We start from the raw sequence: 16,616 nt of genomic DNA on the forward strand, positions 1-16,616 counted from the left end.
TCAACCTCATGCTTATGGGTTCAAGTGATCCTTCTGCCTCAGCCTCCTGAGTAGCTGGGACTATAGGTGCGTGCCATAACACCTGGCTAATTTTTAGTAGAGTTAGGGTCTTGCTGTTGCTGTGGTTGGTCTCAAACTCCTGAGCTCAAGGGATCTTCCTTCATCAGCCTCCCAGAGTGCTAGGACTGCAGGCATGAACCAGTGTACCCAGCCCCATTAATTTTTTTTTTTAAGAGACAGGATTTCACTGTGTTGGCCAGGCTAGTCTTCAACTCCTGGTCTCAAGTGATCCTCTTGCCTTGACCTCCCAAAATATTGGTATTATGTAAAGCACCATGCCTGGCCTAAGTTAAAGTTTTATTATGGTTTTATTCTTATTTCTTTATTATTTAGTTTATAGTTCAGTTCTCATAACTAAACATTATTAATTCAAACTTATTATATAAAAGTTTACTAATAACCATCCTGAAAAAGTGGTTATCAAATTTTAAATGGAATATAGAGCTTAGAAGGGAAAGATACTCACAGGAGTTAATAATTAGACCAATTCCTAGGAGAAACCTCTCTAGATAATCTAGGAAATAAAATTAATAGTTATAATTTTATTTTATTTTGTTTTACAATATTATTAATAATATTAACAGTGATATCAATAGCTATTATTTGTTAATAAGTCCCTGCTATATGCCAGATACTAAGTGGGTCACTTTTTATATTTTATTTAAACCCCTCAAAAACTGTATGTAGTGAATATTTCCTCATTTTACAGATAAGAAACAGTCTCAGCAGATTTATTTACTGGAAGTCCATAAATGAAGCAGCCAGAATTTTAAATTGCTGAATTTGTTAGTGTTACTCAGTGAGTCAGCTATCAGGCCATATACAAATAAAAGGTAGTTTCAAGTATTCTAAGAACTAATAGGATTAATGTGAATTTGAACTAATTTGAAATAGTGTTAATAAATTACACATATGATGAGTAAGTAATAGGCTTTATGTGAGTTGGTGCTACTAGAATCAAAAGAGAATTATAGCAAAGAAGCAAAATGATAGGTGCTTGTATTATCAAATGGTTTATTCTTTCCTTTCTCTTAATACTTGCTCTGCTGATAATAGAAAAGGAGAGCAAATACATGAAAGAAGATGATACAACGTCATCATCTCCTAAGCAGTTTTTTTCCCCCAACTCTTCTAATGTTTAAGTTTACTTTACATGTTTCCACCCTCCCTCCCCCACCCCCAGAGGAAATTCACATGGTCAAAAGTTCAAAGGTGCTGGATACAGTAGGGTAGTTAATGAAAATTCTTTCTTTCACATCCAACGGCCCTGGCGCCAAGTAAAATCATGTATAATGTAATGATAAAGAATGGGCATGATAATGTAGCTATGCCATGATAATAAAATAAATAAATTTTATTTCCTTGGTTATAAATTATAACCATTGTTTTATTTTATTTTATTGTTTTTTGAGACAGTCTCACTTTCTTGCCTTGAGTAGAGTGCCATGGCATCATAGCACACAGCAACCTCAAACTCTGGGGCTTAAGCGATCCTCTTGCCTCAGTTTTTCATTTTTAGTAGAGATATCCTCTTGCTCTTGCTCAGGCTGGTCTCAGACTCTTGGAGTGCAAGCAGTCCACCCATCTCAGCTTCCTAGAGTGTTAGGATTACAGGCATGAGCCCCTGTGCCTAGCTATAACCATTGTTTTGAATTTCTAATATTTCATTCCAGGGTGATTTTCTTTTTCGTTTCTCTGTCTTTATCTCTTTCCCTCTTATTTCCTCCTTCTTTCCTCCTCCTTTCCTCCTTCTTTCCCTACACATATACACAATCTACAGAGTAGAGTTAAAGGAACAAATTAGGGATAGGGAATATTGGCAACTGTGGAAAACCAGTACCACTCCTAGGCCTGGTAGTACATATAGGGGAAAGGAGCTATTAAGAACTGTAGCAGAGACTCAGCGCCTGTGGCTCAGTGCCTGTACTTCAGTGGTTAGGGCACCAGCCACATACACTGAGGCTGCCAGGTTTGAACTCCACCCGGGCCTGCTAAACAACAGTGACAACTACAACGAAAAAATAGCGGGGCGTTGTGGCAAGTGCCTGTAGTCCCAGCTGCTTGGGAGGCTGAGCCCAAGGGTTTGAGGTTGCTATGAGCTGTGACACAACGGCACTCTACTGAGGGCAACATAGTGAGCCTCTTTCTCAAAAAGAACTGTAGCAGAGTGAGAAAGGCTGCTTAACAGAATAAAGTGGTCTGATACAAATGCAAACTCCCTACAGTAAGGGAAAAGGCCAGGGAGAACTTCCTTAATACATTTACTACCTCTGATTTTCTAGCCTCTCCTCTCATTTGAGCACGTCAGAAGCTAGAGGGCAAGGTTGCTTGGAAGTTTGTTTGGTTTGTCACCCAGTTCACAAAGCAGGATGGAGAAAGATAAGGAATAGATCGGTGGAGAGGTAAACAGAATCCCTAGCACAATTAGGTTTTATATTCTAGACTAGCATTCTATAAACCTTGTTCTGTATTTTTTTCCTTACCAATACATTATAGATAGCCATTTCCTGTTAGAATATAAAGAGATTTTTTTTGAACAGCTTTGTAGTGTTATGTGGTTATTTATATAACCAGTCTCCTATTAATGGGTATATAGGTTCTTTCCAATTTTTAACCATTACAAACAGTGCTCTTACAAACAACTTTGTGTGAATTCTTTTATGCAATGTGCAAATATATCTGTAAGATAAATAGAAATGGAATTGCTAAGTCTATGGTACGTGTATTTATATCAGATATTGTAAAATTGGCTTTTGTAGAGATTATACCTATTTAATCTCTCAACAGTGTATTGGAGTGCCTGCTTTCCTAATACCTTTGCCAACGTACTATCAATATACAGAACTTATTATATCTGCTGCCTTAGCATTGATCAAAGTTCAGCAGAATGCTGACTTAGATGTTCTTGTTTTCTTTGATTATGAAATATTTTATTTGTGGAAAAGGAATATATCCGAACTACATGGGAGAATAAAGACTTATAAGGCATCACTCATTTATCTTTTCACATTTAGAAATAAAATATCCTGGTTAGTTGAACTTTAATCATTAAGTAGTGACTGTTTTATCCATATAAATGCCTTTTTGTCTTAAAATCATGTATACAAATAAAGATATGATAATAGCTATACCAACTTTATTTTATTTTTTTTTTTTTTTAATTTTGTTTTTTGGAGAGACAGAGTCTCACTTTATGGCCCTCGATAGAGTGCCATGGCATCACACAGCTCACAGCAACCTCCAACTCCTGGGCTTAAGCGATTCTCTTGCCTCAGCCTCCCGAGTAGCTGGGACTACAGGCGCCCGCCACAACACCCAGCTATTTTTTTGTTGCAGTTTGGCCGGGGCTGGATTTGAACCCGCCACCCTCGGTATATGGGGCCGGCGCCCTGCTCACTGAGCCACAGGAGCCGCCCTTATTTATTATTTTTAAGTTGCATTTTTTTTTTTTTTTAATTTTACGGAGGGTTCTTGCTATGTGCCTGGGCTGGCCTCAGACTCCTGGGCTCAATCAGTGCCTACCTCAGCCTCCTACATAGCTGAGACTCCAGGCATGTGGCATGTACCACCTCTGGCAATTTTTTTAATCAACTTTTTATTTTAGAAGAATTTTTGATTTACAGAAAAATTACAAAGATAGTATAAAGAGTTTTCATATAACCCACATCCAATTTCCTCTGTTATAAACATCTTTTATTATTGTAATATGGTACATTTGTTATAAATAATCGACCAGTACCAATACATCATTAACAACTAAGTCCCTATTTTATTCAAATTTTGTTAGTTTTTACCTGAAGTCTATTGTGATCCAAGGTAACCATCCAATAAGATACTACATTACATTTAGTCATGTCTCCTTATATTCTCCTTGGCTGTGACTTTCCTTGCTTTTGAGGACCTTGACAGTTTTGAGGAATACTGGTTAGGTGTTTTATAGAAAGTCTCTCAGTTGGAATTAGTTGATGTTTTTCTCATTATTTATTGGAGTTATGAGTTTTGGTGAGAAAGAGCACAGAGGTAGGATGCCATTTTCATCAGTGGTACATTGTCGCAGCCCTTATGCCCTGGTCTCGATCTCCATAAGGATTAGAAGTACAAGCTTGCAGGAGGCTGGCTAACCTTGATTGCAGGGTAGCCCTTTTACTGAGACAGCACAAGACAGGTGAGGGGAGTATTAGACAATGACTACGTGCCTAAGGATCACCAGGGGCTTAAGTCTCCACAAGGAGCAACTGCGGGTGAATTGCCGCAGGTCTGCCCACCCAGCTGCAAATCATCTTGCTCAGAGGTCATCTGGCTCTTGGTGTCCTCTACAGTATATAATATCTACATGACTCATCACTGGTGATACTGATCTTGGTCATTAAGCTCAGTCAGTATTTACCAGCTTTATCCACTATAAGCTTACATTATTTTACCATTTTATACTAGCTTTTTTTGATGTTGCATGTGCCCTGTTTATCACTTCTTATCCTTTTATTTTTAATTCTTTTGGATTCTTTTTTACATTTATTGTGATACTGATATAGTTCATATTTTACCTTCAAATTTAGTGCTTTCTATTTGTCCTTTTTCCCTTTTCCTTACCATCTTTTGGATTGATGTTTTTCCCTCATACTGTATTTTCCTCCATACTAGTTCTTAAGTTTTATGCTTTATTTCTCTATCTAAGTGGTAATCCTTGAATAACCTTAGCTTTTATCTCTTCAAATATTGCTTTTCCCCCCATTCTCTTCATTCTCACCTGAACTCTGATTACAGTTACAGTAGACATTTTTTTTGTCTTGATAAAATTTCTCATTTTCTGGATTTTGTTATTGCTTATACCCCACATTTAACATGTTGCTATGTCCCTTGCATTTCATGTAAACTCATGTATTTTTTTACAGGTATATTTCATAGATGATTCTGTGTACTTTATGTCACAACATCAGGTATCCAATGTGTTTTTATAAGACTTATCAATCAGCCTGTGTGTCCAATAGTTTCCTGTCTGCTACCACCTAATGATTTTAGCAGAGGTTCATAATTTAACATTCATTGCCAATAAAGCCATTCTTTCATTAGTAAAAAACAGATTGCATTTTAGTTTTTTCTTCATCTATTGGCTTACAATATTTGTATAAAGATGAACTGAAGAGATTGCTGAGCCAAAGAGTAAATTGCCTAAGATATTGTTAAATGTGCTAAATTTCAATTCACCTGTACTAGATGAGCATGCCTGTTTCCTCATTCTTTTGTCTGTAGAACAAATAGACATGTAGAGATATAGAATGTCTAAAGTGTTGACAAATTAAGATTTCAGCCAGTCTGTTAGGTAAGAAAGGATACCTCATTGTAGTTTAATAGACATTTCATGAATGAGGTGGCTAAACCATTTTAAAGGAAGAATATTGTAGGCTGAAAGAGGTACTGTAAAGTAAATATTAAATATATCTTCCCCAAACTTAAAAGAAATGTTTTCAAGCCTTAAGTTTTATGGGGATTTTATATTTCTGATTGATACATTGCAGCTTATCAGTTACTCCATAAAAATAGTCTATGTTGTTTGCCTTCTAGCCACGCGGCCTTCTACTACTAACATGAATTCAACTTGTTCCTTTTCTGCATCCTCTTGTAAAGTATATTGTTGGCTTGTTTCATTACCTGAAAACCAACCAAATATGGACTCAAGGACTCTTTTTGTATTAATAAGAGTCTCTAGTAATATTTACACTTAACCCTTTACAGTGGTTCTCAACCTTCCTAATGCCACAGTGTATTTTCTTGTTACAAAGGGGTCGCAACACACAGGTTGAGAACCACTGCTTTAGAAAAATGTTTCTGGCAGCGCCTGTGGCTCAGTGAGTAGGGCGCCGGCCCCTTATGCCGAGGGCGGAGGGTTCAAACCCAGCCCTGGCCAAACTGCAACAACAAAAAAAAAATAGCCGGGTGTTGTGGCAGGCGCCTGTAGTCCCAGCTGCTCCGGAGGCTGAGGCAAGAGAATCGCTTAAGCCCATGAGGTGGAGGTTGCTGTGAGCTGTGTAAGGCCACGGCACTCTACCAAGGGCCATAAAGTGAGACTCTGTCTCTACAAAAAAAAAAAAAAGAAAAATGTTTCTTCATAGTTTACTTTGTATCTAAGTTCCTATGTATGATCACAATAAGAAAAAAAATTAAAAAACCTAAATCCTGGGCGGCGCCTGTGGCTCAGCGAGTAGGGCGCCGGCCCCACATGCCGAGGGTGGCGGGTTCAAACCCAGCCCCGGTCAAACTGCAACAACAAAAAAAAATAGCCGGGCGTTGTGGCGGGCGCCTGTAGTCCCAGCTACTAGGGAGGCTGAGGCAAGAGAATCGCGGAAGCCCAGGAGTTAGAGGTTGCTGTGAGCCGTGTGACGCCACGGCACTCTACCCGAGGGCGGTACAGTGAGACTCTGTCTCTACAAAAAAAAAAAAAACCTAAATCCTGTTCCATAGTGATTTAGTCTTTGAATACTCCTTTTTTTGAGATGGAGTCTCACTATGTCACCCTCGGTAGAGTGCATGGCATCACAGCTCACAGCAACCTCAAACTCTTGGGCTTAAGCAATTCTCTTGCCACCGCCTCCCAAGTAGCTGGGACTACAGGTGCCCGCCACAGTGCCCGGCTATTTTTTTGTTGTGGTTGTTGTTGTTTAGCTGGCCCAGGCTGGGTTCGAACCCGCCGGCCTCAGTGTATGTGGCTGGCACCATAACTATGCTACAGGTGACAAGCCAATCTTTGAATACTCTTTATTGTAAAAGTTTATAATTAGAGGACTCATTTGAATTTTTTTTTTTTTTTTTTGAGACAGTCTCACTTTGTAGCCCTCGGTAGAGTGCTGTGGCGTCACAGCTTACAGCAACCTCAAACTCTTGGGCTTAAGTGATTCTCTTGCCTCAGCCTCCCAAGTAGCTGGGATGACAGGCGCCCACCACAACACCCAGCTATTTTTGGAGATAAGGTCTCGCTCTGGCTCAGGCTGGTCTTGAACCTGTGAGCTCAGGCAATCCACTCACCTTGGCCTCCCAAGTGCTGGCATTACAGCCATGGCTCCTGGCTTTTCTTTTTTTTTTTTTGAGACAGAGTCTCACTCTGTTGTGGAGTCACCCTAGCTCACAGCAACCCCAAACTCCTGGAGTTCAAGTGATCCTCCTGCCTCAGACTTCTGAGTAGCTGGGACCACAGGTGCCCACCCCCATGCCCAGCTAGTTTTTCCATTTTTAGTAGAGATACGGTCTCACTTTAATCAGACTAGTCTTAAATTCCTGAGTTCAAATAGTCCTCCCACCTTGACCTCCCAGAGTACTAGGATTACAGGTGTGAGCCCCATCCCTTGCTCTTAGTAGATAATTTTTAGCCTTCAGTTATATAATTTATGAGGCAAATGACTAGGATACCTTCAAAATAAGTTCTCATGTTTACTGCTTATCTCGCTCCCCTAAGATTTAAAAGTAGGTTAATTTTTTTGTTTGTTTGTTTGTTTGTTTTGGTGGTTTTTGGCCAGGCCTGGGTTTGAACCCGCCACCTCCGGCATATGGGAGGGACCACAGGCACCGCCCAAAAGTAGGTTAGTTTTAAGAAGTATATTTCACCCAGCTACTCGGGAGGCTGAGGCAAGAGAATCGCTCGGGCCCAGGAGTTGGAGGTTGCTGTGAGCTGGGTGAGGCCACGGCACTCTACCAAGGGCCATAAAGTGAGACTCTGTCTCTACAAAACAAAAAAAAAGAAGTATATTTCAAAAATGTTAGGCTTTCTGGGTGCACACTATATATAAATATAAGTAGCTAAATTACAGGTTCAAAACATAACTATCGAATCTTTTGTTTTAAAGGGTGAGGAGGTATAATTTCTCTTTTTTTCAAGCTAGAAGATAGTTACGGAGTACAGTTTATATTTACAAAATCTGCATTCTCTAACTATTATTTTCACTGTCCCTCTTCATTCCCACATTTCTTGCCTTCATGAACTCCTCCTTCAGTTCCTTGTCCCAGATCTTTAAGAGGAGCATCTATTCTTTATTTCTTATTTCTGAAAATTTCCTGAAATTGTCTTGTTTTTATTCCAGAGCCAACCATATACCATAATTTTTTTCTCAGACTTCTCCTGTCTTTGTACCTTCTACCTGAGAAACCTATCAAGCTTAAATTACAATTTAGAACTGGACCAGATAATGGCTGACATATAATGTTTCTACATAACATTAACTATTACACTGAAAGCTTCATATGTACATTATTTTAATTTTCACAAAAACTCTGGTATAGTTAATACTCTCATAGTACAGGTGCAGAAATTGAGGCCCAGAGGTGGCACTTCATCTAAATTCACACAGCAGATCCTATTCAATCCTTGTCTACTTTATTAATGTTTCCTCCTAATGAGCCTAGTATACAAGCTTCTCATATGAAGGAAAAAGAGAATTAAATGGTATATCACACGGACTTCTTCAGGGTTGTGGTTATCTGAATTTAATAACTTTTGTTATTCCCTAAAATACAGGTTTTTATAATCAATAAAAATAATTATTCTCATCATGGAAAATTTGAAAAATACATGTTTGAAAAAAATGTATGGTGAAAAAAATTTTTAAATGTGTGTTTTCATTTTCAAAAGGAAGGAAGATAGTATCTTATATTACCTGGCACATATATGTAGGCACATTATGCTATGCTGTTAGCCTGGTTTTAATTAGGAGTTAATGATGATTGATGGTGGGTATGACTCTTGTTTTTGAGACAGACTCTACAGAGCCTCACCTCAGTAGAGTGCTGTGTGCCACAGCTCACAGCAACCTCCAACTCTTAGGCTTAAGTGATTCTCTTGCCTCAGTGTTCCAAGTAGCTGGGACTACAGGCACCTTCACAATGCCCAGCTGTTTTTTTGTGTGTGTAATTGTCGTTGTTGTTTGGCAGGCCTATGCTGGGTTCAAACCCACCAGCTCTGGTATATGTGTCTGGCACCCTAGCTGCTGGGCACCGAGCCTTTATCTCACCTTTAAGAATTTTTTTTTCCAGGTGGCACACCCCCAGTGGGTAGGGCGCTGGCCCCATATACCAAGAGTGGCAGGTTTGAACCCAGCCCCAGCCAAACTGCAACAAAAAATAGCCAGGCGTTGTGGTGGGCACCTGTAGTCCCATCTACTTGGGAGGCTGAGGTGAGAGAATTGCCTAAGCCCAGGAGTTGGAGGTTGCTGTGATCTGTGACACCACGGCACTCTACTGAGGGTGATAAAGTGAGACTCTTGTCTCTAAAAAAAAATAAAAAGAATTTTTTTTCCCAGCAGTCACTCCCAGTTAGAAGGCATGCCTTGTCTGGTTTTTGCCTTGATTCACACTGGTACTTTTTACTTTTCACTTAGCATTGGCCTCCCTTTTTACATCACATACTTCAAGTTTAGATCAAGATCCATTTATTTCAGGAGTTCAAGATCCTTCTGAGCAAGAGGAAACCCTGCCTCTACTAAAAACAGGAAAATTAGCCTGGCATTGTGGCAAGAACCTGTAGTCCCAGCTGCTCGGGAGGCTAAAGCAGGAGGATGGCTTGAGCCCAAGAGTTGGAGATTGCAGTGAAATATGATGACACCACTGCACTCTAACCTGAGTTATAGAGTAAGATTCAGTCTCAAAAAAAAAAAAATCTTTACCTAAAATTTTCTTAGTATTTATCTGTGTAGTTTATACCATATTATCATGCACATCTATTAATTTTGCCTTAAAGTTTTTCAGTTGTTTAATACATATTATTTGGGGAATGAGCAAATGAGGAGAAGGGGAAGGGAGAAGAATGCGGAGTCACGGTGTATGGCACACCTCTTGGGGGTGGGACACAATTATAAGAGGGACTTTATCTAACAAATGCAATCTAATTCTAGTTCTTTGTACCCTCAATGAATCTCAAACAATAAAAAATAATAATAATAAATAAAAGTACAAAAAATATATATATATTGTTTGTCACTAGATCATAGTGCTCACTTCAGCAGCACATATACTATAACTAGATTGTAGACTCCTTGGAGGCTGCAGTTAGTGCGTTAAATATTATTTACATTTATTTTAATACACGGTAAAATGCATGGTGTACAATAGATGCTTACTATGTACTTAATAGTTGATATTTATAGCTCACAAGTATTCTATAGGCTATACTTCTGAGGATAAATTAAAGCTTTCCCTGATACAAACTGTGTAATCATAAAGAACTACTATGGTGAGCTTCAATTCTTAATCGTGGTAATGTGATATACACTGTAGATATATAGATGTGGCACTCATCTGCTCATCTGATAACTAACTTATTTTTATTAAGCAAAGTAGCTTATAGCCTGAACTTGCAGGATGTTTGTTTTTATGTAAAGATATTAAAATCCCAACCTATAAGCAGAGCAGAGATGAAACACACATAAGCTTACTTGAGGCTCTTAGTCCTAGCCCCCAAAGTGCAGTGTTTAAAACAGTGATAAAGGGCAGTGCCTGTGGCTCAAAGGGGTAGGGCACTGGTCCCACATGCCACAGGTGGTGGGTTCAAACCCATTCCTGGCCAAAAACCACACACACACACACACACACACACACACACACACACAAAATTCCTTTGGGCGGCGCCTGTGGCTCAGTGAGTAGGGTACCGGCCCCATATGCCGAGGGTGGCGGGTTCAAACCCAGCCCCGGCCAAAATGCAACAAAAAAACAGCCGGGCGTTGTGGCGGGCGCCTGTAGTCCCAGCTACTCGGGAGGCTGAGGCAAGAGAATCGCGTAAGCCCAAGAGTTAGAGGTTGCTGTGAGCCGTGTAACGCCACGGCACTCTACCGCGGGCCGTACAGTGAGACTCTGTCTCTACAAAAAAAAAAATAAATAAATAAAAAAATAAAACAGTGATAAATGCTAGAGAAAGGGTTAAAACTTTTTATTTATCCCTTTGGGATTACTACATACTTAGTTAATTTGGTTGTCATGACACTATTTCATATCTTCAATAAAATCCACATTTCTTGACTTGGGACCATATAATTTTAAAAGTCCATTTTTAATGAGATTGAGTCAAATACTTGCCCCAGAGTGCTGTGGCTAGGTCCTTGTACCATTATATTTCAGTGCCTGTAGAACAGGCTAAAGTTCCAAAATACTGCCAAGTACCATGTGCTGAGATAACTGTGGCCTAGAGGGTCCCTAAGAGTGATGCCAATCATCATTAAAAAGCATTTTTTAAGCACCTATGTGTACATGGTTCTATCCTAGGCACTGTACAAAACGAATTAAACAGACATGGTCCCTGCCCCCTGGGAGTTTTCAGTCTAAGATGATGCTGACATGGACAGACATAAAGGATATTGAGACAACTGAACAAACATTGAACAAGAACATAAAGTACTAACATTATGCACAAGCAAAGGGGTAAGTGCATTTTATGGGGTAGCGTATAAACGAAGCCTCATGGGACATGGACAGGGTGGGGTAGATAAAGTTAATCAACCTCTATCAAATTAGGCTAGTCTGTGATGGAACGTTGGTTTTTTATACAGACTTAAAGTAGGGACATAGAGTTTAATAAAAGGACTTGGAGTAAGGAGTGAAGTGTAGAATTATATTGTTGGACTATTTATGACCCCAAAAATCTGTCCCTCTGGATGGCTCTGAAAGTGAGGTTGGTGTTTTAGCTTTACACAGTTGGCATTTGAGTTGACTCTAGATCAGCAGTTCTCAACCTGTGGGTCGAGACCTCTTTTTTTTTTTTTTTTTGTAGAGACAGAGTCTCACTTTATGGCCCTCGGTAGAGTGCAGTGGCCTCACACAGCTCACAGCAACCTCCAACTCCTGGGCTTAAGCGATTCTCTTGCCTCAGCCTCCCGAGTAGCTGGGACCACAGGCGCCCGCCACAACGCCCGGCTATTTTTTGGTTGCAGTTTGGCCAGGGCCGGGTTTGAACGCGCCACCCTTGGTATATGGGGCCGGCGCCCCACTGACTGAGCCACAGGCGCCGCCCGAGACCTCTTTTTTTTTTTGTAGAGACGGAGTCTCACTGTACCGCCCTCGGTAGAGTGCCGTGGCGTCACACGCTCACAGCAACCTCTAACTCTTGGGCTTACGCGATTCTCTTGCCTCAGCCTCCCGAGCAGCTGGGACTACAGGCGCCCGCTACAACTCCCGGCTATTTTTTTGTTGCAGTTTTGGCCGGGGCTGGGTTTGAACCCGCCACCCTCGGCATATGGGGCCGGCGCCCTACTCACTGAGCCACAGGCGCCGCCCCCCGAGACCTCTTTTTAACAATGTAAATATATTGCGGCATTAGGAAGGTTGAGAACCACTGCTAGATCAAAACCACTTCAATGCAAAACAAACAAACAACAACAACAAAAAAAAAAAAAAACACTGGGAACTTGAGTGGCTTCTGCAACCAGTCTATTTTGCTTGTTAAATCCCTTTTATAAACCACTGGCCACTTAACAAAACCATTGTCTTTCAGGAACCTTGTACAAGGTTGTTTTTAGAAGCATCAGTACATGCCTCATTATATCATATTAGAAACATTAGACCTCTGACGAAATGTAAAAATTGTGTTTCTTAAGAATTGGTCAAAGGTGTTTTGAGGATACTAATCTATCTCGGAGAAAGGCCCAGGGAGTTCTGTGTATTATTATAAACAATGCCAGAAGATGTTGAAGAATAAGTATTGCCTATCAATTTTCCAGTCATTGATTTCTTTACTTCCAAGGTATACCTTTAACAATCATACATACATAGACTTGAATTTGAATCACAGTAGCAGCAAAAATCTACTTTTGCATTGCCTACCAGATCAAACTGATTCCTCCTTTTCAATAGATATGAACTTATGTGTTTCCCTAGTACTTCTCAGCTCACTTTTTGATGTCACTCAAATCTGAAATGTAAAAACATGAACTTACGGGCAGCGCCTATGGCTCAGTGAGTAGGGTGCCGGCCCCATATACCGAGGGTGGCAGGTTCAAACCCAGCCCCGGCCAAACTGCAACCAAAAAATAGCCGGGCGTTGTGGCGGGCGCCTGTAGTCCCAGCTGCTCGGGAGGCTGAGGCAAGAGAATCGCGTAAGCCCAAGAGTTAGAGGTTGCTGTGAGCCGTGTGACGCCACGGTACTGTACCCGAGGGCGGTACAGTGAGACTCTGTCTCTACAAAAAAAAAAAACATGAATTTACACAAAATACTATGGTATAGTTATTCTGTTTATACAGGCGTCTTCATTATACAAAAGAATTCACAGTAGACTTCCTGCCAATTGTAAGGTTCCCTAGAGCCCTTTAAGTTAATGTGTTTTGGGTTTTTTTTGTAGAGACAGAGTCTCACTTTATTGCCCTCAGTAGAGTGCTATGGCATCACAGCTAACAGCAACCTCCAACTCCTGGGCTTAACCAATTCTCTTAGCCTCCCAAGTACCTGGGACTACAGACGCCCGCCACAATGCCCAGCAATTTTTTTGTTGCAGTTTGGCCAGGGCCGGGTTTGAATCCGGCACCCTACCCACTGAGCCACAGGCACCACCCACAGTTAATAAGTTTTTAAAACTTATATTTGTACAAAGCTGTTTCAATTGACACTACTTCTTTTTTTTTTTTTTTTGTAGAGACAGAGTCTCACTGTACCGCCCTCGGTAGAGTGCCGTGGCGTCACACGGCTCACAGCAACCTCTAACTCTTGGGCTTACGCGATTCTCTTGCCTCAGCCTCCCGAGCAGCTGGGACTACAGGCGCCCGCCACAACGCCCGGCTATTTTTTGGTTGCAGTTTGGCCGGGGCTGGGTTTGAACCCGCCACCCTCGGCATATGGGGCCGGCGCCCTACTCACTGAGCCATAGGCGCCGCCCAATTGACACTACTTTTAAAAACAAGTTGTTAGGCCCACTGAGGGATTAAAAATTCCATAAAGCCAGCTCAGCACCTGTAGCTCAGCTGGTAGGGCACTGGCCATATACATTGGAGCTGGTGGATTCGAACCGGCCCAGGGCCTGCCAAACAACAATGACAATTACAAGAACAACACCATAAAATAGCTGGGCGTTGTGGTGGCCGCCTGTAGTCCCAGCTACGTGGAAAGCTAAGGCAAGAGGATTGCTTAAGCCCAAGAGTTTGAGGTTATTGTGAGCTGTGATACAATGGCACTCTACCTACGGTGACATAGTGAGGCTGTCTCAAAAAAAAACAAATCCTTAAAGCCTTTTTAAAATCTCAAAACATTTTTATGCTCTTACATATTTAACTTAGGAAGTACATTTATTCATACTTCTACTTCTCCATCAGAATTGAAATTTTCGAAGACTAGACTTTTGCCTTTTCCCACTTCCTGTAACTTGTGCTATTATCTGACAATAAGAAGCTAATAATTGTTGCTCTTTTCCTGAGATCATGACCCCAAGTCATGAGATAGTAGCACATAGGAAGAGTGATTTAGGAACTGTCATCCAGAGGATTTCAGGGATTGTTCTTCCTTACCAAACAGCTTACCTAGATAATCTTTAGTTGTCAGAAATATCTCTCCTGGGCGGCGCCTGTGGCTCAAGGAGTAGGGCGCCGGTCCCACATGCCAGAGGTGGCAGGTTCAAACCCAGCCCCGGCCAAAAAAAAGAAATATCTCTCCTGGATGGCAGTTTATTATTCTAATCATATGCTGAACACAAGGCATTTATCCTCCTTTTAAATATTAAGCTAATCTTGGAGTAGTCTATCTGGAAGAACCTGGAAAAATTTAAGCAAACTTAAGACAAAGGCCAAAACAGACTTTTGTCAGAAAAACTGCAACTAGGTGCTAGAAAATGCAGCATGTCATCATTTTAACTGACAGGTCTTTTGCATATATAACACAAGGGATGAGTAGAAAATTCTAAAAGAGGAAGTATAAAGATTTTTTTTTTCTTACACAAAATAATTCATGCCCAGTGATTCAGAAAAAAGTTGAGAGCTCATTATGTTAGAACCCTCTGAGATATTCCAAGGAAAAGCAATTCAAATATCTGGAGATTGTCATTGTTCATAATAAATAAAAATAGAAGTGATGAATTACTTTTTAGGAACTATTTTTTCATACAAGTATTGGGGGGAGGATTTACAAATTATATTGCATCACACATCAGTTCCAAGTACTACAGAATTCAGTTCAGCAAATGCTTGAGAATCATAGGTTCGTACTTGGGATACATCACTGGTCAAAACAAAAGATCATTTTCCCTTTGGAGCTTATGTTCTAATATAGGAATCAGCAAAAACCTTTTCTGTACAAACCAGGTAGTAAATATTTAGACTTTACATGTCACCATGTTCCAACAAAACTTCATTTACAAAAATAGGCATCTGGCTGAATTTGGCCTACAGCCAGTTTTCCAACCCACATTCTAATAAGTGGAAATGTAATTGAAAGTAAATTAGAGTATGTTAGGTGATAAGTGCTTTAAGAAAAAGAAAAATAGGGCAAAGTAATCAAATAGAGAGTATGGTAGAGGTAAGAGTTGTCAAAATGGACCTCATTGAAGTCAAGAAGAGGAAGAAACAGCAAAGGAGACTGGAAAATGAGTGATAAGATAGAAAACCAAGACATGTTCTGGACATGTAATGAAGAACTGTGTATTGGGAAGAAAATGGGATCATCTGTGTCAGATGTTGCTGATAGACCAAATAAAATGAAGACTAAGATAAGACCATTGGACTTAGTTATATGGAGGTTGTTAGTGACGTTGGTAAGCAGTTTTGGTGGAGTAAGTTCAAGAGAGAATTAATGGAAAGAGATTTCCTTTCCCCAATTCTCCTGAGGAATTTTGTTGCAAAGAGAACAACGAAATGAAGTAGCTGAGTGGCTCATGCTTCATGCCTATGATCCTAGGACTTTGGTAGCCAAGGCCAGAGGATCACTTTTAGCCCAAGAGTTTGAGACCAACCTGGGCAACATAGCAAGACTCTGTCTCCACAATAAAAAAAAATTTTTTAATTAGCCGGACATGAGAATGTACCTGTAGTCCCAACTACTTGAGAGGCTGAGGCAGGACGATCACTTGAGTTCAAGGTTAGAATGAGCTATCATTGTTCACTATACTCCAGCCTCGGTGACAGGGTGAGACCCTCAGTCTAAATAAATAAATAAGAAGGATCAACAAAAGTTTAAGAGATGAGAAATAGTAATCATGTTTATTGGATGGAAATAAAGAAAGTAGAGAAAAAAGCTATGAAACTAGTGTATGGTGCCCCGTGATCACATTAATGTACACACCTATGATTTAATAAAAAAAAAAAAGAGTAGAGAAAAAAGCCATGCAGGAAAATGGGAGAGAATAAGAGCTATGGCCTTGAGTTGGTGAGAGATAGGATCTAGTGTACAAGTAAAGAGATTGACTTCAGATAGGTAGACTATTGGTAGAGAGGTACATCTGCTGAAGAGAGTCTATAGATACTCTTATGGCTTCAATTTTCTGATTAAAGATTCATCAGTAGAGAATATCAAAGTTGAAGTGCTTTTATATACATACGTGGTCTTTAACTTCCAGTACCAACATTTGAGGGATCTTTAGTGACTCACTAAAATAATTTTTTTGTGC

General features: G+C 40.3%; 1 protein-coding gene across 2 annotated transcripts in view; it reads left to right on the forward strand.

The window, feature by feature from the left end:
* Positions 1 to 16,616, forward strand: part of MARCHF5 (membrane associated ring-CH-type finger 5) — a 72,864-nt gene that overhangs the window by 44,530 nt on the left and 11,718 nt on the right. The window contains exon 1 of one of the 2 annotated variants that reach the window (XM_053582727.1): positions 11,316 to 11,457. The exons of the other annotated variant lie outside the window; for it this stretch is intronic. Within the exon in view, the coding sequence (XP_053438702.1) occupies positions 11,442 to 11,457 (16 nt within the window). The 5' untranslated portion in view covers positions 11,316 to 11,441. Of the gene's footprint in view, positions 1 to 11,315; positions 11,458 to 16,616 lie in introns of those variants that run through there. 2 annotated transcript variants of the gene reach the window in all.

This window comes from Nycticebus coucang, chromosome 3 (assembly GCF_027406575.1).
Source record: "Nycticebus coucang isolate mNycCou1 chromosome 3, mNycCou1.pri, whole genome shotgun sequence".
Taxonomy (NCBI): domain Eukaryota; kingdom Metazoa; phylum Chordata; class Mammalia; order Primates; family Lorisidae; genus Nycticebus; species Nycticebus coucang.